This window comes from Gavia stellata, chromosome 18, assembly GCF_030936135.1.
Source record: "Gavia stellata isolate bGavSte3 chromosome 18, bGavSte3.hap2, whole genome shotgun sequence".
Classification (NCBI taxonomy): Eukaryota; Metazoa; Chordata; class Aves; order Gaviiformes; family Gaviidae; genus Gavia; species Gavia stellata.
In genome coordinates this window covers 16,947,152-16,969,207 of record NC_082611.1, presented here as the reverse complement: position 1 = coordinate 16,969,207, position 22,056 = coordinate 16,947,152, and the positions used below count along the sequence as shown (strand labels likewise).

The following is a 22,056-nucleotide window of genomic DNA, read 5'->3' as shown; positions in this document are numbered from 1 at the left end:
GCGCTCTCCCAGCCGGGGGCCGGGGCCTGCACGTCCCCTCCGGGTCGGGCCTGCACCCCCACCACCACCCGGCCACCCTGTCCCCCTAGGCCGCGGCCTGCACCCCCCGACCGCGGCCTGCTCCCCCGCCAGGCCGGGGCCTGCTTCCCCCCGCCAGGCCGCACCGGGCTGGGCCACGGCCTGCGCCTCGCACCGGGCCGGGGCCTGCACCCCCCACGGGCCACCCTGGCCCCTGGCCTGCTCCCCCCAGCAGGCTGCTCCGGGGCAGGGGCTGGGGCAGAACCCCGGGGCCATCTCCGGGAAACGTCCCCTATGACCTCAGCCCCGGGCCCCCCGCCAGCATCCCCAGCCCGGGGCACCCTTGGGGGGGGGGCAAAGGCAGCATGAGTGTCACCATCACGCTGGCGGAGCTGGCAGACATGGCCTTCGGCACGGCCGATGGCGGCAGCCCTCAGGTCGGCACCCTCCGTGTCCTCCTGCGAGGCCTCCTGGAGCACCTCCATGCGCAGGAGGCCGCGGCGCAGGTCGGGGAGGACGAGAGGGGTCTCCTGGAGCCCACCGCCAGTGTGGCCGGGGAGAAGCCCTGCTCCCTCCATCAGCAGAGGCAGCCGTGGCTGGGGAGGGCAGAGGGGCAGCCGAGCAGCCCCAGCAGGCCCCCAGGCACCGCAGAGCTGCCAGCCCCAGGCAGGCCGGCCATGGAGGCATGGCAAATGGTGCAGCTGAAGAAGAGGATGGAAGTGACCGAGGAGGGGATGAGGAAGGTGAGAAACCACCCTCGGGATGGTGCCCATCCTCGGCAGGGCGCTGCTGTTGGGTGGCTGGCTTGCCCATCCTGCCCTACAGTGTCACAGCCGGGTGTGCCCCGCGCCACATCCTGCTCTACACGGGGTCCTGCCCTACGCAGGGTCCTGCCCTATGCCATGTGCTGCCCTAACAGCATCCTGCCCTCTGTGGCATCCTGCCCTACAGAGTGTCCTGTGCAGTGTCCTGTCCTACACAAGCACCGTGCCCTACATGGTGTCCTGCCTTATGCCACGCACTGCCCTATACAATGTACTGCTCTGGGTGGCATCCTGCCCACACAGTGTCCTGCCCTACACAGTGCCCTGTCTTATGTAGTGTCCTGCCCTACACAGTGACATGCCCATGTCACGTCTTGCCCTTGCCGTGACATTGCTGCCCCGGGATGAGGGAGCCCAGTGAAGCACGGCGGCACCTTTCTACCTCTGGTGGCCCCGGCTCCACCTGGGACTAATTAATGAGCGGTATGTAACACAGCCACTGGCCAAAGGTGGTTTCGGTCACTTCTCACCTGCCCCTGAGGCTCCATCAGAACTCGCTCTGAGATTTAGGTCTGCTGGGTCCCATCCTGCCCTGGCAAGGGTCCCCCCCTGGGGCTGGGGTGGCTGTGGGTTGGAGCACACAGCTCCCACTCCTGCCACAGGGACAGCAGCATCCCTGTCAGGCTCTTCCTCTCTTCCCTGCGGCACAGCGAGTGGCTGAGCTGTGGGTGACAGCAGTGCTGCCTCACAGGCAGGCTGTCCCCACACCAAGGCAGGATCCTGTGGGAGACATTGCCACGGCACAAGTTCAAGTTATTTGGCTGTTCAAGTTTAGACTCTGAGTGGGAAACGCAACACGTAACATCAGAGCTGTCTTCCTCGCTCGAGCCACGCATTGCAGCGCAAGGATGAGTTGTGGTGGCCTTGTGCCCGGCTGTCCTCTCCACAGTCAGCATGGGGCTGGCCCACAGCAAACACAGCACGTCTTCATCCCTTGTGAGACCTGGCAGCCCTGAGCCAGTCCCATCTCACATGTCGTGACCTTGGCTTTGAGCACAACCACGGAGCAAAGGGAAAAGGCGACAGCACTTTGCTGGGGCGAGGAAGCTGGAGCTGGGACACTTCTCCCCTTTAAGCATCTTCCATTTCAGTTTGGGGGAGCTCCGTGGGCATGGCCAGGGGCCAGCCAGATGTGGCTGATGCTGTGGCAGCTCCGTTGGGTCCCAGAGACACCCCCAAACCCAGGTCTTTACTGCGTACTGCTTAGCCTCCCTTCTCCCCGTGTCCCCTGGAGCTCGCAGGGACCCAGCATCACTGGCCAAACCCGTGTTCCTCAGGTCATGGACATGCTGCAGGAGATGCTCACCACCATCTGCTCCCTGAAAAACACTGTTAAAGGCTTCCAGGAGGAGCTGCAGATCCTGAAAGACAATTTCCAGAAGGTGTGTGCATGAAGCCGGGCCGGTCACTGGAGAGCTCTTGGCAGAGCGGTTTGGCTCCCCAGGGACCTGCACGGATGGCCAGGTGGCACAGGGTGACAGGGATGAGGTCCCGAGCTCAGGCTCCTTCCCACCCCAAGGCTAAGCTTGGAGATGTGGGATCTGCCCTGGAGCCCAGGGGTTTTGGGTAGACACTGCCCACAGCCCTGGCTCGGGCTGGGCACTGCCAGTCCCTGCCTGCCCCTGCTGATGCTGCTCCCCACCATTCCCAACCCCTGCGGATGCCGAACCCCCCAATGCCTCTGTTTAACAGGCTGGGCTGGAGGAGCTGCGAGAGCGGTCGGTGTGGCAGGACGAGTATGGCCACCTCCTGCAGAGCATCCTGGACCAAATGGTGAGTGGGGGCAGCCCTGGCAGAGGGGCTGGGAGCGGGCATCTGTGGCACCATGCACAGAGGCACTCAGCACCCAGCTCCTGAGTCTGTCCCCAAGCTGTCCAGGGTCAGGCTTTGGCAAATCCTTATGGAAAATGCACTCAAGCCTCCCAAGGGCTGCCCTGGCCACGGTGACCTGCCTGGGTGAGCATCTGGCCCCACAAGGCTCCTCTGGCAGGGTCCATGTCACCTTCCCAGTCACTGGAGCAGGGACATCCATCCCTGGGTGCCCTGGTGTCCTGGTGGCTTCCACCAGCCACCTCCGCTGCTCTTGTCGCTCTTGCAATGCCGGGAGAGCATCATCACCCTGGGACATGGCAGCGCAGACACAGGGGTAGATTACACCCTCTAGATTTCGAGGCCTCAGGAGACCTGCAGGGTTGGGGATGGCGCTGGGGGTGGTGGCAAGGTTTGGCATTGCCCTCTCCATCCCGGGGGCTGCTCACGCTCTCCGCTTCTGGAGCAGGGCAGAAGGGCTGACTTCTCTCCCGGTTGCAGGCTGAGGTGCATCGGGAGCTGAGCTCCTTCCCCTGGCATGCTGCCACGCTGTGCCGGAGCTCTCTCTGCGGGGTGCCCGCTGGTGAGGTGTGTGCAGGCTCCTGGGTACCAGGCTCCCTTGCTGGGAGCTGGCAATGCCCCTCAGCTCCAGGATGGCACAGGGATCTTCTCTCTCCCCAAAACCTTGGGGGCTGTTTCATTGCAGAAGCTCTCCAGCCAGGAGCTTGGCCCCGAGCCCTTGCAGGAGCCAGCCCATGACGCCCCATGTGGGCTGAGCTGGCTGCAGCACGAAGCTGTGGGGACCCATGTCAGACACCGCAAGAACCGGCTCCAGCAGCACAGTGAGCACTGACATCCCCACCATGCCGGGCCACCGTGCCAGGTTGTGCCACTGGACCTTTTCCCGGACCAGTGGATGGCAGGGCCACGCTCAGCCACCCCGTCTGGGTTCCCAAGCCACTGAAGCCCCCTCGTCCCTCTGCCTCACTCCCAGCCACGCTGGCATGGCTGGCGAGGACATGGTCACTGCCCTCTGTGGCACCCCTGGGTGCCCTGGTGCTGGCCATGTGCAGAGGCTGGCAGCTGGGCCAGGGGCTCTCTGCAGCCATAAAGCCACCTGGGTTTGGGACAGCACCGTGCTGGGGGCCTGCAGCAGCTGGCACTGCCTGGAGCAAAGTTTTGGTGTGTGTTTTCAGCCGACTTGAGGACCTTGGAGGACATGGCTGCCCCACTGGAGAAGGTGCCGGGTGAGATGGAGCACCTGCAGGACAGAGGAGAGAAGGTGTCCAGCTCCCCGGGCCTCAGAGTGAGGGCTGCCCGAGGGTTTGGGGGCTGCAGCCCTGCACCCCGCTTGCCGGGGACGCACTGGGGCATCTCTTGGGATGTCCTTGCTAACCACTCACTGGGGCAACCCATAAGCATACCTCCCCGCCTCGCCCGGGTCCTGCAGCCACCCTGTTTCTCACCCAGGGCCACATTTGTCCTCCCCAGGGGCTGGATTTCGGCAGGGAGGTGCTGGGCCAGGTGGGGCAGCTGCAGGAGCAGCGCACGAGGCTGCAAGAAGCTGCGGAGTGGCTGTGGGGTGACACCAAGGACACCCAGGTGAGCACAGCCCCGGGCTCAGCTCGGGAGCCGCTTGTGCCATGGTTGGCATCTGAACCAGGCTGGGTAGAGGCTTGCTCAGACTTGGCGCATCCCCACTCCGAAGTGGCTCAGCGTGCCAGGATTTTGTGGCCATGCCATGCTGGCGGAGCTGGGGATGAACAATGGTGAGCAGCTCCGAGGGAGGCATAGGGGAGGGTGGGTGGCTGGGGGCACGTGGCAGGCGCGGAGCCTGCACAGGATGGTGGAGCACCCAGCCATGAACAAAGTGCTGCTGGAACAGGGCTTGGGTGTTGTGAGCAAGCAAAGGCGGCAGGGCTGGGGGTCCACAGGGGATGGCTGACACCATGCCCCCTCAGAAAGCAGACAAGGCTGCACTGGAGACCAAAGCGAGCCAGGAGGAGCTGCAACATGCCATGGTCCAGCTGAGCAAGATGATGATGGACCTGCTGCAGAGGATGTCCCTGCTGGACCAGGACAGGCAGAAAGCCCTGGAGAAGCTCCTCAGCGAGATGGACTCCAAGGTAGCAGCGTCACCCAGGGAGCGTGGTGGGGATGAAGGGATGCACCAGGCCAGGGTGCACATCCCTGCGTGGGGAGGGTGAGCCCAGAATCTGCCAACACCAAGAGATGACAATCCTTGTGGCATAGCTGGCCAAATGTCCCGAGGTGTCCCCAATGTCCCTCAGGGGCAACAGCATCCCTTGAAATGGGGCTGGTGTCCCAGCGAGTCCCCCTGCCCTCCCTGCAGCTGGACTGTGCGGCGCTGGCTCCCCTGCAGGCACAGCTGGAGCAGGTGTGGAGACTCACCCAGCAGTGCCTCTGCCAGGCACCCTGCTGCGGTGCCAACCGTGCTGCTGGCTTCAAGAGGTGCGGGCTGCTGGGTTCCATCCCATCCCATCCCACCTTGTCCCCTTCTGTCCTCTCCTGTACTGCCCCATCCCCTCCCATGCTGTCCCATCCTGCCCTGTCCATCCCATCCAGACCGTGTCTCACCCTGCCCACGGGGTGCCGGCCACCCGTGAGACCTCACACAGTCCCTGGGATGCTGGCAGGGCGCTGAGCAGCCGCCTCTGTGCTGCAGGCAGCTCTTTGATCCAGTGAAGTGCATCTCCTGTGACAGACCCCTGGCCGTGGCCCCGGCGCCGTCAGTAGTGTAGAGCCCCCCCAGGATGGTTGGACTTGATCTTACAGGTCATTTCCAACCGTAGTGATTCTCTGATTCTGTGACAGACCCCCATGCTGCATTTCCACTAGAGACCGCTGCCTGACTTTGCCTTCACATCCTCATCCACAGGCACTTCGTGACCATCAGAAAGGCCAGCCAGCTCCTCCAGCCCCATCCAGCCAGCACTGGCAGCTCCAACTGCCTGGCACAGCCGCTGCCAGGGAGGTGAGGCATGCCAGCTGCTACCACATCTCTCTCTCTCATTTGGGGTCCCTCTCCCTGGGCAGGAGAGGTAACGTCAAGTGCTTCCTGCCCAGGGAGAGCAAAGGGAGCGGCAGGGCCAGCCAGGGGGGTCCCACAAGTCCTGCTAGGCCACTGTCCACCTCCAGTTCCCTCGTCACCGTCTGTCCCTGCAGATACCCTGCAGACTTCACCTGCAAGAACGTGAGCCCCAATCCCCGCGTGTCCCTGTGCTCTGGAAATGCACCAAGCCCACCCAAGCTAGGATGGTGAGAGTGCTGCGGGCTGGGCATAACCTCGGGCACCTCCAATGGTACCGGCTGCTCTTCCCTCCAGAGAGAAGTGGATATTTTGGGCATCAATGGGGTTGTCTACAAGGGCAGGCTGAGCTCGCTGGCTGCCAACAAGACCATCACTGTAGGCAAGAACCTCCCAGGTAGGGGAGCAGCCCCAGGACACCACGTTAGCTCCAGCCAGGCTGTACAGCCACCTGAACCGGCACGTCCTGCTCATCCCAAAGCAGCGAAGACCCCCCAGCCCTGCTCCCGGCACACCACAGAGATGCGCCGCACTCCCAAGTATGGCAGCCACTACGTGTCCCCATACTCATGTGAGTGCCTGCCCCGGTTGTCCCCCTGGGCCACTGGCCCCACCACGCCCCGGGGCATTGTGCCCCATGCAAGGCTGTTTGTCCTTCTGCATTGCAGGTGCTGCCACACGGACGAAGACGGGCTCCTCGGGGGCCGATAGCAGGCTGCCACGGATGGCAGCAGGACAGCAGGCGTCTGAACTGGCCAGGGGGGTGTGAAACAGCGTGGGGGTGCGGGGAGGGGGCAGGCGCACCAGCGCTGTGCTGCCTGGCCTCAGGGACTGATGGGGTGGGGGCCACACTGCCCTAGCAGCCGCTCACTGCAGAGGGGTAACACCGCAGGCCATAAAGATGTTCCCTCCTCTGTTGCCTCTCCTGCGTGGTCCCTGGGCTTGCAGGGGCACATGGGGCGTCCTTGGGGACTCAGCAACCAGAGCCTGACACTTCTGGGCTGTGCCACGTCCCTGTTAGCTCTCTCTGACCAGCCAAACGTTCAGGTCTGTGGCGGGGCCCTGGATGTTCCAATCCCATGGCTCCCAGTGGCCCTGGGACAGTCACAGGCAGGCTCCCCTCCCTGCCACCCAGGTCTCCGCACAGCTTCACCTGTTCCACAGGCAGGTACCTCCAAGGCCAGATCCCTTCTCTGTGGGCTCCATGCCACGCAGCCCCTGCCTCATGGATGATCTCCACTCCCAGCAGGACTCCACGCTGGCCTCGACGTGCTCAGGCCACGAGGCCCACGGCCCCAGCTCACTCCAGATGCCACCAGCTCAGCCCAGTCCACATCAGTGGGGCAGGACTGCACCACGCAGCTCCAACACAACACTGCACAGGGAAGCTCATGAGGGCCAGCAGCAGCTCCAGCCCTCACTCCCAGCCTCTGCCGAGGCTGTACAACAGGCAAGATGGGCGAAACCATCACTCCTATGATGTTTATCTTAGCAACACAAGTAAGAACTTAATTATTGACTGGTGAGCACAGGGATGCAGGGGCACAGCCTCATGGGGAGAGGGCTCAGCAGGGATGGCGACCTCCAAGGGAGCCGGCCCCTGTCATCCGGCAAAGAGGGGACAGGAGCCAGGTCATGGCAAGACACCCAGGACCTGTGGGTGTCACACAGGGAGCCCGAAGGCTCCCTGCAGCCCTGCCATCAGCCCCTGCTCCTGGTGGGGTCTCACACCCACAGCTGATGGGGTGGGGCAGCAGGCAGAGCCGAGCTGGCTTCTGTTGAGGCTGAGCCCTGGCATGCACCTGGCCAAAGGCAGCTGGCAGTCACCCCACGGCTGGGATGGGGTGTTTGGAGCAGCACACATACAGCAGAGAGGCGGCCAGCCCCAGCTCAGAAGCACGGCACGCTCAGAGCCACTCAGAGAGGGGATCCTGCAACACCTCGGGCCCTGGCCAGCCTTCCCCACATCCCACCGCTGCTGCAAACGAAGCAAAGACACTAGGTTCAAAGCAGAAGAGCATGTATTGCAAGCGGCTGCGGCGTGTCCAGACAGACTTCCAGCCGCCAGGAGAAAAAGAACAGAGGGGTTAAAAACGATCCCAGTCTCTAGGGTTACACTGTGTCATGCAAACAGCCCCAGGGCAAACCCCATCCCAGCAGGGTGAGGGTGTGCTGGCCCAGCCGGGCCACCTATGGCTCACCCCCTGCTCCCCATCACCGGGGTGAGCGAGGGGCCAGGCACCTCCCTGGGAGCCGGTGTCCCCCAGCCCTGCTCACCAGCAAGCACGGCGCATGCGGGGTGGAGGCTGTGGCCGACCAGGAACAGCCCTTGCTCTCTCCTCCCCCTTACAAAAACCAAGCCATGTGGGGTGTCAGCCTCCCACCCGGTTGAGTGGGGCCGAGGGAGGGGGGGAAACACTTAGGCACAACCCACTCTGCCTGGTGGGGTGGCCCAGGGGACCGTGAAGAAGGGACCTCCTCCATAAATGTCACTCGCATGCAAACTCCGGTGTCCCAAGAGAGGAGGGGCTGCTCCCTCCCCGAGAGCCCAGCAGTGGCGGGGTCCCAGGCAGAGCCCAGCACCGGTCCCGCGTCCCACGCAGCCTCCCGCTGTCTCTGGGGAGCTCCGTTCAGCTCGAGGACAAGTAAAAACTACTTCAAACCAAACCCATGCAAGGCAGCTATTTGCTCGTGTGTCTTGGCGGCTGCCAGACGCCCTGGCAGCAGAGTTCCTCTCCTCTTTGGGGAGGGGGAAAAAAAAATATATATATATATTTATACGCAGGGGTCCCCGCCGCGTTTGCTCTCCGCCACGGCCTCATCTCTCTGCCTCCATGGTCACGTTGGCCTTCTGTTCTGCCGTGGCCTGCTGGGAGACGGCGGCTGGCCAGCCCGCGGGCTGCGCCGGGGGGGCCGGAGTCCACATGTTCTGCTGCTGGCCGGGGGGCGAAGCCGCGGGCCAGGCGGGGTTGAAGGCCTGCTGGGGCAGCGGCGGGGCCGGGGGCGGCGGGGAAGTCGCCATGGAGGCCACGGGGCTGCTGCTGTTGAAGCTCTCGGAGGCCTTGAGGCGGGAGAACATGGTGAGGGCGTCAGGGAAGTTGGGCGGCGTGGCTGGCGTGTTGGCGGGAGTGCACATCTGCGGGAAGGAGACATGGGGTCAGGCGTGGGGGGGGGTTCCACCTTCTGCCTCCCACCACAAGACCCCTCTGCCCCCACTGCTGCAGCACATGGAGCTCCCGGACCTGCAGTCTGCTGACCACGCTGCCTGCAAGCAGCAGTTATTTAAGGCTCTGAGGACTAATCCTGTGGCAAGAGCTCCTGTCAGAGGACCCAGACAGGACCCTGTTGCACCCACTCCTGCACCCAGCCAAGTCGGGGACCCCCTCTGCTCCACGACCTGCTGGTGCCACCCTGGGCCTGCAGCTTTCTGACTCGGCGGGCACAAGGCTTGGGCTCAGCGCCCACCCCGCGGGAGACTGGGTGCACTCAGGCCCTGCCAGACACTTGCTCTGCATGCACCAAATCCCCAATTGTCCCAGAGAGTCAAATGAGGCCACAGCAGCCAGCAAATCCCTAAGACACATCTGCCCAGGCAGATTATAGGCTGCTGGGGCATGAGAGTTAAAGGCACCGAGTCTGGGGACAGCTGGGAGAGAGCGGAGGCAGGCAGCACCTATGCACATGCACACCCTTGTAAGTTTACACGCATCCAGATGAGCACGCTGTACTAGAGGCACACTCCAGTGGAGCAAGAGGTTTGCACGTTCAGTCACTCCAGCAAGCGTACGAGGACTCGCGTGTGCAGGCACTGCTGCCACAACCTACAATGATCCAGTGCTCCAGCCCCCCCCAGGCGCTCTCTGCCATGCTGGGGCTGGTCTGGACCATTTGCCATGCCCAAAGCATCCTCAGCCGGACCATCCCTCTCTGAGGAGCAGCCCTAAACCCTTTGCAGGGTTCTGAGGGCACTCCCAGACCCACTGTCCCACTGCGTAGGACACATTACGCCACCCTCAGCTGCTCTCCAGGAAAACCTTCCTTGGCAGACAGCTCTGGCAGTGCCCAGCCAGACCTCCCTGCCTGCACTCCTGGAGCTGTGAAGCAGTGAGCTGGGCATCAAGAATAGTCCAAAGCGCCCGCCAGCTGGTGCTGTGCCCCAGGCAAGGGCTGGAGAGGTGGGAAAGTACTTACCATCTGATGGTGGTGGCTGTAGGGGATGTTTGTTTCTTGGAAAAAAGCACTGAGAGCAGTCTGAAAAAAAAGAAAAAAAAAAGGAAAATTATGTTACCACCAGCACACAAACTGGGCACCCACCTCACCCCTGCACACAATAGTAGGGCTTTGCAAGACCCCAAAGATGATGCAAAACAGGCCCTGAGTGGCTGGACCATGCCTGCAGCCCCCTTGCCCACACAGGAAAGCACTGCACACAGCCTACACAGTCCCCAATCAGGGACCCACGCCTGCTGCCTGCTTGCACCGAGGCAGGCAGCGATCACACGAGGCAGGAAGGGATCACACGTATTCAGGATCACGGTGCTCGTTGCTGAAAAGTGGCCACTGCTGGGGCGGACCCCAGCAGGCATTTCACAACTCACAGCGATGTTCCACAACCGCAGCGTGCAGGGAGAGGAGGGTAAACAAATCCAAACCCAGCAGGGAAAGCCCAGCGGGAACCAGTTAGGTGTGTGTCCTTAACAGGACAAGATCACAGCCACCATATTCACAGCAGGAAATCCCCAGCTCTGGGGCTGCAACAGGTCCCCCACCCCATATACCAGAGCATTTCCAATTCTGTTGCAGGCAGGGTATGGTTATGACTGACATAATTTTAGTTAACTTCCAGTCCAGACCGGTAATAATCTGGTAAATATGTCACATGCCACAGGCATGTGAGAGGACAAGGGGGGGTTGCAGGGCGGGAACGCCGTAAGCACAGGCTGGCCAGGAGGAGAGACACCCAGCCCAGGTCTGGTAGGAACAGAGGCAGCGGGAGCTTTGGACGTGTGCAGGCTGGGCTGATGCGGGACCAGCGAAGGTGAAGCTGACTCCTGTTCTGTGCCAGGCTTTAGCTGAGTTAGGGCTAGAAACCAAGGTTTTGATTCAGTTGCAGATCAGGCTTGATAGAAATATTAAGAGAATTGGTTTGGATTCAGTTCTGGCTGGAGGAAAAGCCCCCATCAAACCCCATTCAGTCCCCTCCCCAGGGGCAGCCTGGCCCGCAGGTCTACAAGCCAGGGTGCGAGGCACGGGGCTGCGGCCGGGTGCTGCCACACCACCCGAGACTTTGCTCCCTTCCTGCAAGCCACTGATTGGGGTTACCCAAGCTGCTAAGGAAAAAAAAAAAAGCAGAAAAACCTGGAAAAAGCAGAGGCAGGCTGCACCAAACCCTGCGCAACTGCAGCAGCCACAGTCCTAGCACCACACGCACTCCTCATCCCGGTGTCCACAGCCACACGCTCCTGTGTCACACCCAGGGATGGAACGAACAAGTCAGCTCAGCTTACTGGTCTGACAGAAAACTATTCTGCCCCAAAACACCCAGGCTGGCAGGTCCTGGAAAGGTGAAGGGGCTGTGTGAGCACCGCTGGGAAGCTGGTACCGGCTGCGTGCAGCAGCATTTATGGTTTCCTGGCTATAGGGGGGTAAACTATCGGCAAGACCAGGTGACAGCCAGGAGCGATATCTGCAAACAAAACAAGGCCTGGGTGGGGGAAGCAATTGTTGCTGTAGAGTCTGGCAGCTCCCAGACCTTAGGGGGAGCACGCAATAGCTGGGCTGGCGAGGCTCTTCCCCATGATAGCTGTGTTTTTCCGGCTGTGTTTAACAACACAGTACCCAAACCCTGCACCCAGCCACGCTGCAACCATGAGCAGGACCCACTGGATTTCAGCGACAGCCATACAGCTGGATGAGGGTCTGTGGCCCCGGAGACCAGCTCTGAACAGGCTGGCACACATCTATGAATCAAGGAAACATCCAACAGAGACACAGACGCTTCTGAGGCAGCGACACCCCCATCACCACGCTACCCTTCGTCCTGGGTGAGGTCCGATGTCAACACCCACGGGCCCTATCGCTCAGACAGAAAGGATTGTGATAAGAAAGGGGGGAAACAGCAAACAGGAAGCATGGGCAGAGGTATGGGCACAGCCAGAAACCATAAGCTGATTAACTATGCTCTGTGCTCCTGTTTTCCAAGTGGCCTCTTATCTGGGACTGTGCCATTGGCAGACAGGGGCAGAGAAAGTCCCCACTGTCCCCATCCCCACCAATCTGTGCCGGCCCTGGGATGAAAGCCATGACCTGGGTGGAGGAAGCACTCCACCACTGCAGGCCCCTCTGCCTAAAACACTGCGTCTCCTCCCCTCCATCTGCCCATTTCCAAGCGTGGCAGAAGCAACCCCTCTGCCCACCACAATGCCCGCTGCCTGCGGGGAACAGCTGCCACCTCCCAAAGGACCCAGGACCTGCAGCAGCCCCAACCCAGGCAGGTGAGAGGCCCAAGCACCCGTCCCCTCGGTGGCACAGGGTGCCAGGGCCGCACATGTAACCAAAGCTGCTGATGCCACCTGGTCTCCAGCCAGCGTCACAAGTGCCGGGGGCAACTGATGCAACAGCAAAGCCAATTAAGGCTCCTCTGCTTGAGAAGGAGCCTGAGCCGCAGCTCAGCCCTGACCCTGGACCAAAGGCCCCATCACCTGTGTCACCCTGGTTTGAGTGGGAGCAGGGCAGCCCTGCACCCACTGCCTGGCCACGCTCAGCAGGCTACCAGGCCACCACATCCCCCCCTCAGGATGTAAAACCAGGAGCTTTGCGGGAGGCGGGTCACACAGAGACCCCTGCCAGGGTGCCAAGAAGCACCCTTGGTGACGGACGGAGGCAGAGGGAGGACGGCTGCAGGGGCCAGGCGGGGAGGTGAATGGAAGGAGACCTGGGTGCTAAGCAGATCAAGCTCAGCCTGGAGGAGCGGGACACGCAGCCCTCTGCAGCCGCTCAGACAGGACCCTGGGTGCTGCTTGATCCTCTGCGCATCGCTGCCCAAGCTGCACTCACGCCCGCTCTGTCGCGACTGCATGTGTGAGCTGCAGCTGCTGCCAGCGCAGGGGATCTGGCAGCAGGGAGCCCACGGTGCTATAGCAGCCCTGGGGCACCCTGCCCTTAAGCCACAAAGGAAAGGGAAAGGGGCTCAATAAAACATAAATAAATCAGAAGAGGAAGTGGAAATCCAACCACGGACACAGCAGGCAGAACCAGACACCTGCTCCTCCTCTTTTTCCCCACACAGAACCTCACTACACTGAACAGAGACACAACACAGCACCAGGAAAAAGGAAGGAATGGGTGTTTTTTTTTTTTTTAAGCTGCTTTCTTATCCTTTCCAAGCAGCCCCAGGGGCAATCAGCACATAACAAAGCTAAATAATACTCTTCTACCTGGGAAGGAGCCTGATCCATCGCTCAGCCCAACACGAGACTCTGCAAACTCTGAAATGTCTCCCTGGTAGCCTGGGGGGTTCCAGCCATGGTGGAAGTACCTGCTGCCCTCCCTGGCTTCTCCCTAAGTGCCGGCACCTGTGGCCCTGGAGGCCAAGTGGAGCCTTCACCCAGAGACACTCCAAATCACCTTCTTCAGCCTGTAAACCTCCCACTCCAATCAGCCACGGCACTGCTCCAGCTGCTGGAGGGCTGGGCTGGCACAGCCATCCCTGCTGGCACCCACCACGGCTGTCCCTGGAAGCATGGCAGAGCTCATGGCGCTGCGAGAGCTGCAAACTACGCCAGGCGTGCCACGAGAAAGCCTGCCTTGGGTCCCTACAAAACAGGAGTAGAGTCATGGCAAGTGGGAGAGGCAATCCACACACTACCCACGAGCTGCCCTGCTCCATGGGGATGGAGGGGATGCAAAACAGCCCCCTAAGTCAAGCCCCTGACTATGGTACAGGCTCTGATCAGCTTGTGCCGCATCGAAGGCAGCTGTATCCCCAGTGGTTTCCCGACCTCCTGCCCTGCTTGCTGTCCTGGATAGTGTTCCTTCCCCCTGGACAAACTCCAGGTCTGCCAGGGTCGGCAGGATACAGTGCACAGCACACCCTCTCTGCAGCCCCCACCACATCCTCCCCTACCAGCCCCAATGGCCCCAGAGCAGCCCCAGCCCAGGAAAGCTGTCCCAAAACATCAGCATACCACCAGCCCAAAGCCATCCACATTTCACAGCAGCTTCCCTCTCCCTCCTGCCCTTGACCCAACACCCCAGGCTCCTGCTCCCTGTCCGGCTGCGACAAGCAGTGAGCGGAGCATGTGCCCACGTAGGAAAGGTCCTGGGCAGAGCACACAGATGCCAGGAGTGCCCTGACCAGGACAGAGGCACAGAGGTGGGAGAATACAGCTCCTGCTCTTGTCACCAGGCTGTCTAGCTTGCCTTGGCTCCGCTGTGCAGAACACCTCTCCCCACAGTGGTCTTCCAAGCAGGAGCAAGATCCTCAGGGTGCAAGCAGGCTGCTCCGACTCACACCGCGCCCCGGGAGCGGCACTTTGAATCTGAGGAGACTACGAGTGAAGGCAGCGTAAATTACCCCTGAACTTGCCTGAACTCCACCAATTTTTACTCACTGCAGATGCAGGCCAGCCAGCAAACAGGTACCACACTAGAATAATAAAAGCCTCAGAATATCACAGGCAAGAGGTGAGAGCACACTGGAGTCAGGAGACGACACCTCCCCAGCGTAGCTCCCAGAAGAAGGCATGCCCAGCGGCCATTTTGCAAAGGGAATTATCTGACCGTTGCACCAAAAGTGAGTGGGAACATGGTAACTGCTCATCGCAGCCCGTTTGTTTACAGCTGAGCTTCCTCTGAGTCATGTGAGTGCCAAGCCGGCAGGAGACGGCTGTTTGTACTTGTGCAACTCGCCAAACGGTGGCAAAGTTCTGCAAAACGCCTTTTGAAAGAAAAGTTAAACTTTTGCCATCCGTTCCCAGCACTTTTGCGACACGCACGGAGGTGGTGGAAGTGGATCCCGCCCGTCCCAGAGGGCCACTGTCAAACTGTATTAGTAAACAAAACCCAGAGCATGTTACGCATGCAACACATCCACCGCCAACGGTGCTCCCGTCAGCAGACCGTGCTATTAAATGGACACGGCGGAAGGGGAACACCGGCTCAGCTTTCCACTCATCCCCACCCACCCACCCGCTTGCTCCTTGGCCACACGCGGCTTGGCTTTGAATGCCTCCTGGCCTCTGATTTAGCATCTGGAAATCCTGCGACCGCACGGCGATGAACTGCCTCCATGCCCGATTCATCCGACAGCCGTCACGTTACAGAACAAGCCCCAAATAACATCTAGGCGGACGGCCAGCGGCGCTCGCACCCATCCGGGCTGCGCGGCGTGCTGAAGGAGAGGTGCCCTAGCCACAGGGATGAATACAAACTGAACCTCCTGCTCTCCTGACTGACTCAGACCTCCTCCTGCATCACAAAACAGACACTTCAATTACAAAGGTGCCATTAGCGTCAAATCCATCAGCTCCAGACTCGAGAGCTGCTGGGGCTGCAGAAGAAAAAGATTAAAAAAAACCCTAAAAATCCTATTTAGAAAGAGCTTTGCTTGCTACAGCTGCCGCACTCCCCCCTTTGCTCCCTACACGTTAGCTCTGGGATGTCTGGAGGAGCAAAGCACCCAGAAAGGCCCCCGGGGGGGGCTCCCCACCCGCAATCCAGCCCCACGCATGACGTTAACTGCATCGATGTCACGGAGTATCCTGCCCGGGGGCAAGAGGAAAAGGCGTCTGGAGCCAGAAAAGCTTTGACCTACAAAGTCTCCTCTCCCACGGCTGCCTGAGGACTCAAACTCTCCGAGGCAGGGACGTGGGAAAGGCTGGGCTGCGGTTTTCCAGCCCACGGCCACGCGGGAGGATCGGGGCCGGGGGAGGGGGGCGCGGGGAGGAGCGCTGCCCGCAGCCGGCCGGGGTGGGCGGGAGGAAGGCTCGGCACCCCCGGCCCTCCCGCGGTCCCGAGTGGGGCCCGGGCGGGCTGCGGGCTCTCGCTCTGCACCCACCCGCGCACCCTGGCTCCCTGTTTCCCCGCCCCCCCCCGCATCCCGCGTGGGGCCCAGGCTGGCCGAGCGCTCGGGGCGGGCGGGCAGCACGCCCCACGCGAACACACCAGGGCCCTGCCCCGCCGCGCGCCCCCCGCGGGGGCAGAGAGCGGCCCACGCCACGCACCGGCCGCCGCGCGGGGAGGGGAGGGGGGGAGGCAGCGACGTGCCCCGCAGGGCAGGGCCGGGCGCGCCCCACGCTCCCAGCGCTGCCCAAACCCAGCCGGCCGCCCCCCACGCGGGGACCCGCCTCGAGCCCTCGGCGGCGCCGGGGGCCGGTACCGGGGCGGCGGCCTCACCTCGAACTGCCAGTGGGCCGCCTGCAGCAGCTGCTTGGCCTGGTCGGCGGCGCAGCCGGCCGCCAGCACGAACTGGTTGATCATCACCTGGTGCTTGAGCTCGTCCATGGCCCCGGCCCCCCGCCGCCGCCGCCGCCGCGCCCAGCCCGCCGCGCCGCCCCCCCTCCCTCACGGCACCGCCACCATGGCGGAGCCGGCGCGGCTCACGCCAATGTTTACTGGGCACTGACTCACGGCGCCCGGCGAGCCCCGCCGACGGCCGCCAGGGGCGGGGCGGGGAAGGGCGGGGCGGGGCGTGCCGCTGGGAGATGTAGTTCCCGCCGGCCCCGCCGCCGCGCCGCCTTGGCTCCGCCCGGACTACAACTCCCGGCAGCCCCCGCTTTGTTTGCGGAGCGGCCGCCGGCCGCCGGCGCGCCTTGAGTGACGCGCCAAGCCGGCCAACCGCCGCCCGCAGCTTGGTAGTACCTGACCGTATATGGTCAACAACGCCGCTGCCCCCAATCAGAGGGCGGCGGGGGCGGGCCGGCGCTGGGGCGGGGCGGGTCACGTGGGGCGGGGGGGCGCGGGCGGTGTTTACAGTCGGCCGCGTGCGGTTTCCTGTTGACGTGCGGGGAGCGGCCGCGGCGCGCGGGGCGGGGGGGGGGAGCGCGGTGGGGCCGCCGCTGCCCTTCGGCCCCGGCGGGCGGTGGCCCGTGGGTAATGTTTAACCGGGCGACGGGGGGGGGTCCCCTGCAGGCCCCGAGGTCGTCCCGTGTGTCCCCCCGCCCCGGTCTGCGGGGGCCCCTCGGCTCGTAGCTGCTTTAGGCCGGAGCTGCCGCCGCCTCACAGCCCCGAGGCCTGAGGTGAGGAGGGGACGGCGGCCCCTTGGCCCCGGGCCTGGCCCAGGGCTCCCCGCAGCGCTAATAAAGGATGAGGGGTTGCCTGGTCCCCCCCGCAGGCCTGCTCCCGTTACACTCCCTGGGCCACAGCATGTCTCCATGCCTCGCCATGGCTGCCAAGACGTAGAAGGAGAGCCGGCAGCCGAGGAAGGTTCTGGAAGGTGCCGGGGGGCTCCCAGCGGCATGAAAGGATCCCTTGAGAGCGGGGCATTGCCATAGCAGATGAAAGCAGGCAGCCAGGCAGGCGCTGCTGGGCCGCACCGCAGAGCCCGGGAGGGACACAATGGTGTTGCTAAGTACCAGGAAACGATAAGCAGGCACGGACACGCGGTTGAGTGGCCGGGAGGTAATAAAGCAAGGGAAAAGCAGGGCGAGACGAAGAGAACTGCTGGCTCTGCAGGGCTTGTGAAGGCCCCGGGCTTCCTCCACCTTTCCTGGGTGATTCTGGGCTCTTCCCTGCAATGTGTGTTGGGGCTTAGCCTCGCTGCGAGCGGTTTGTTCACTAACACCTCTGAGCCTGGCTGGCGTTTCACGTATGGCTGCAGATATTTCTGAGCCGTGAGGATTAATGGTTGAAGCTCAGGCAGGTCACGCGTTTGACCTGAGGGGTTTGCCACCTCCGCTGCTCGGACACAAATTGCCCCAGTATTGTCTGAAGCTGACCACCTGGTAACTGTCTTCCACTTCTCCTTTAGTAACCATGCAAAGTACTCCAGGCCTTGGAGGATGCTGGAGCCAAGGGGATCCTTCCTCCTTGTACATATGTCGCTCCCCAAATCAGAGTGCAGGCACAGCTGGACAGTGGTGGCAGTGGGACATGTCAAGAGGCGACCGGTCTTTTTTACAAGGTCCCCAAGAGGGAAGCTGCAAGAGGAGATCTGTAGTCAGCAAGGTGTAAATATACCTGGGAGAACAAGTCTCCTGAAGGATTATTTTGATCAGAGAGAAACAGACATTTTTAGAAACTTTGCAGTCTGATTTTTGAAGGAGAAAGGGTTGGCCCTGGCCCAGCAGAGCTTTCGGGGAGGCTTGCAAGCCCTTTGGAGCAGGGCAGCGTTTAGGGAGGCAAAGTTCACCGGCTCGCCACTCCTTCTGGTGAGGAATAACTGCTTGTAGGCTCCAGGGCTCCTAACCTTGTTGTTCTACAAGTACCTGACAAACAAAGCGAGTGACAGCACCAGGGAGGGGACAACTGAGACAAAGCAACTTGCTTCACTGGGTAATAAACCCCTGAGCAGCTGGACTTTGGATGAGCTGCTCCGGTGAGTGGAAGGTTTGCAGGCAAACATACTTCCTTGTTTACATGGGCATGGTCGTAGCTGCCTCCCCAGCAGAGAGGTCCAAGGAGACTCCTGAAAGGCAGGTCGTGGTAGCTGGAGAAACGTGTGTGAAACGTGTCCAGCTTCAGAACTCCTTTTTCATCCATGTTTTGCTGGAGGGAGCGATGTAGTGGATGCCAGCTGGGTCTGGGACATAGTGACACAGCTTGTGGTGACGGTGTGCGTGCAAAGGAGCAGTAGGGAGCCCCGAGAGCTGGCAGAGGAGGTGGGCTCACAGCCGAAGGATCCCTTCTCTATCCTGCTGCTCCTTTCCAGGTTATGCTGGAGAATGGCTCCAGGCTTACCTTTTCCTGGATGGATTTTGCCCAGCAGGAAAGATGGCCAAGCTGGAAGGCAGCGCAGGAGCTGAGGCCTCCTCACCACCCCTGGGGCTCTGCCGAGTCCTGGGGGCAGGAGCCCTAGCCCAGTTTCACCCTGGTCCTCCCCATCTTGGCTGCTCTCACTCTGCATAATGATGGCACCTGGGATTTTAGGCTCCCTTGTACCTTGTAGGAGTGTTTTCATCCCTTTGGGGGGTGTCAGGGAGGGCCTTCTGCCTTTGTGGCCTTCCTTCTTCGTGGCCTTCCTCCCTCTCCATCCTCAGCATGGTGCAGGGCCCAGGGCTGGCAGCAAGCACCACACTGGAGGGAAATACGGGCTCAGGGATCTGGGAGGTGAAGGGTGAAGGTGCAAAACCCATGCCTGGTGGCAACACCAGGGTTTGTGGGGCTACTGTCACCTCTTGAAGCCACCGTGGTGCCACTGGCTGGGGGGTTGCTGCTCCTGCAGCCCACGGGATGCGGCCGTGGTGTTGCTGGGTCCCCACGCACGGGCTGGCAGGGCAGCCAGGCTCCCTGTCCCACTGCTGCCAGCAGCTCTGTCCCCAGGGTGTCCCCTCTCCTTCCCCCGTGCTGCTGGCAGTGCCTCCTGCGAGGGACGAGGGATGGAGGAGGCGAGTGGTGCAATATCCTGCCTTTGTGTGTGCCAGCACCCGCACCCCCCGGGCTGGGCGGGGGTAAAGGAGCCGCTGTCTGCTGGAGGTGCTGCCCTTCAGCTCCGCTCGCTCTGGGCCCTGGGGTTTGGAGCGGAAGGGCTGAGCCTGTCCCTGGCACGCCGCTGCTATTGTAGTTGTCTGTCATACACGTCTCACCGAGCAGGGCCCTGGGGGAGATATTCTCCAGCAAAGGCCCCTGCCTTCCCAGATGACAATAACCCCCCCAGGGGCCCGACCGCTTCCTCCGAGCTCTGGAGAGCTGCGCAGCCCGGGAGGGACCTTCCCGCTGGTGGAGGTTTTGCACGAACAAAAACCTCCCACCGCGGCCGCTTCCCTGGGCGGCCCGGTGCTTGGCAGTGCCAGCGCCCCGCTGCTTGCCGGGACGCCTGCTCTCTCTCCCCTTGGCTTCCCCGCTTAACCCGTACGGTGCTGGGCTCTCAGTGAACAGCACGGGCAGCTGCAGAAGGAAGGTGGCTGCTTCTGTCCCCAGAAAAGCTCAGGGGACAGCTTTGGGGCAGTTGCCTGCCAAGAGGGGACGGAGCCGGGGCACCTCCTTGGGCTGGGAGAAGGGCAGGATGCTCTTGGTGCTCAGGACGAGGGAGGGAAGGGAGAGGGACGCTCGTCTTCTGTCCTTGTGCAAATTCCCCTCTTCGCCCTTCTGCATGGTGCGAACACGGCTCTGCTTTGCCCCCGTGCTCGTGGCGGCCCAGCAACCAGTTCCCAGCACGGCACGGGGAGACGGAGCCACTGAGCCTTGCTGTGCCGGGTCTGCTCCTGCGCCGAGCCACAGGTTGGCTGCTGGCGTGCAGGGTGAGGCCACGGAGGGTTACAGGTTCACCCTGCTTGGTTCGGGGCTGCTGGTGGCACACGAGCTGTTTGCATCAGCCCGCTGCTGCCAGGGCGCTGCCTGGGCACTTGTTCCCAGCACCAAGGAGCATCTCTGAGCTGCCCGTGCAGGCAGGGAGCAGCCGGGACACGTTCCGAGGCAGTGCACGTTCCGAGGCAGGCCGGGTATTGCTTTGCTGGTCAGCAGACTCCATTCCTCCCTTTCTGTGCAATTTCTGTCACAAGAAACTCTTGCATGGAGAGGCTGGTTGAGCAAGAGGCACCATTGCTCTGGGTGCCAGCAGGATCCTGCGGGACACAGCGGGCAGCGCCCAGGCACCGTTATTGCCAAGGCAGAGCCCAGGTCTCCCCTGTGCCAGGTGCAGGGTACCCGGCTCTCCTGGTTTGCCGGTAGGACGTGGCCGTTGTTGGTTCCCTGGCTTTTCCCTGTCCTTCCCAGCCCTGTCGCACCATGGGACGCAGCAGAGCGAGGTCTGGTCCTGCTCTGTCCTCACCCCCAGCACCCGTTCCCTCCGCAGCCCGTGCCTCGTACGGCCCCAGCGGCGCACAGCGGCTGTGCTCAGGGCGGCCACAACAACTGCAAGGGTAATAACTAGCCGGAAGCACGTTTCCCTGCGGGTTTGTTTGCTTATTCCCACTGGGCGTGTTTTAGTTTGTGTTTACGGCCAGCAAATTCCACCCACCGCCCGCTCGCTCGCTATCACAAAATCCTGCTGTGCCAGCAGCCTCGGCTCTCCGTCGTGTCCCGTCTCCCTGTGCCCCAGCCCTCTTCCCGTGCTGGTCCCCTGCTCCCGAGGCCAATTTAAGTGATGTTGCATGTGCCGCCTCAGCTCCTTCATGGCTCCCGGGGATCCCCAACTCCACTGCTGGGAATTTGGGTCCTCAGCTCCTTTGCAGCATGAGCCTGTCTGTAATGCATGTGCAGGAAGGTGCCTCCCTTAACAAGCCCGGCCTGGGGGGCTCTTCCCCGCGCCTCTGCCAGACCTCGGTGCCAGAGGGGACAGGGCTCGGTGTTGGGATGTTGTGGGGACTCTTTTGTGCCTCTTCCTCCACGCCATCCTCCTGGCTCTTGAGTCATGCACGCAAGACAGCTTTCAGTTGTTCCCCGCTCTCACGTCCAAACCTCGGACACCTCGGTTCACTTTCCTGCGTGGATTATCTGCAAGAGGAGGAACCCAGGAGAGGTTTCCCCATGTGAACATCCCATGGGCCCGCAGCTGGGGAGGCCGATGGTTTTCCTTTCCTGCTGGCAGCGAGCCTCAGCCAGGGGCAGGTACCACCTCTGAGGACTGGCCCAGGTAACAAATCCCCACGCCAAAGTTCCTGGGAGGTGCACGGCTACCCCAGCCGGCCCCCCCCGGGGGGGGATGCACTGCCGGTGCCATGGCCTGGTCCCCCCCGGGGATGAGTGTGGTGTTGGTGCACGAAGCTCTTCTGCAACACAACTGCCAGCAGGTTAATCATTCCCTGGGCTGAGCGGAACAGGCTGCTGGGGCTGAGCTGCCCCCGCCGGGCACCCGCAGCGGAATTCCTTCTCCCCGCTTTGCCTTTGCACCTTTTGCAAGGTGCCCCCCCCGCAGGCTGTGTCCCTGTGCCCCCCCCGTGCCCCCCCCGCAGGCTGTGTCCCTGTGCACCCCCCCGTGCCCCCCCCGCAGGCTGTGTCCCTGTGCACCCCCCCGTGCCCCCCCCGCAGGCTGTGTCCCTGTGCCCCCCCTTGTGCACCCCAGTGCAGGCTGTGTCCCTGGGCACCCCCCCGTGCCCCCCCCACAGGCTGTGCCCCCCCCGTGCCCCCCCCCCCAGGCTGTGTCCCTGTCCCCCCCCCGTGCCCCCCCCAGGCTGTGTCCCTGTGCCCCCCCCGTACCCCCCCCCCAGGCTGTGCCCCCCCGTGCCCCCCCCCCAGGCTGTGTCCCTGTCCCCCCCCCGT

General features: G+C 62.5%; 1 protein-coding gene across 1 annotated transcript; it reads right to left on the bottom strand.

The window, feature by feature from the left end:
• Positions 1-7,716: 7,716 nt before the first annotated feature.
• UBALD1 (UBA like domain containing 1) lies at positions 7,717-18,399 on the bottom strand. Its single transcript, XM_059826608.1, is given in 4 exon segments — positions 7,717-8,836; positions 9,892-9,951; positions 16,096-16,452; positions 18,265-18,399. Coding segments are annotated over 4 exon segments (870 nt in total). The 3' UTR covers positions 7,717-8,518.
• Positions 18,400-22,056: the final 3,657 nt, after the last annotated feature.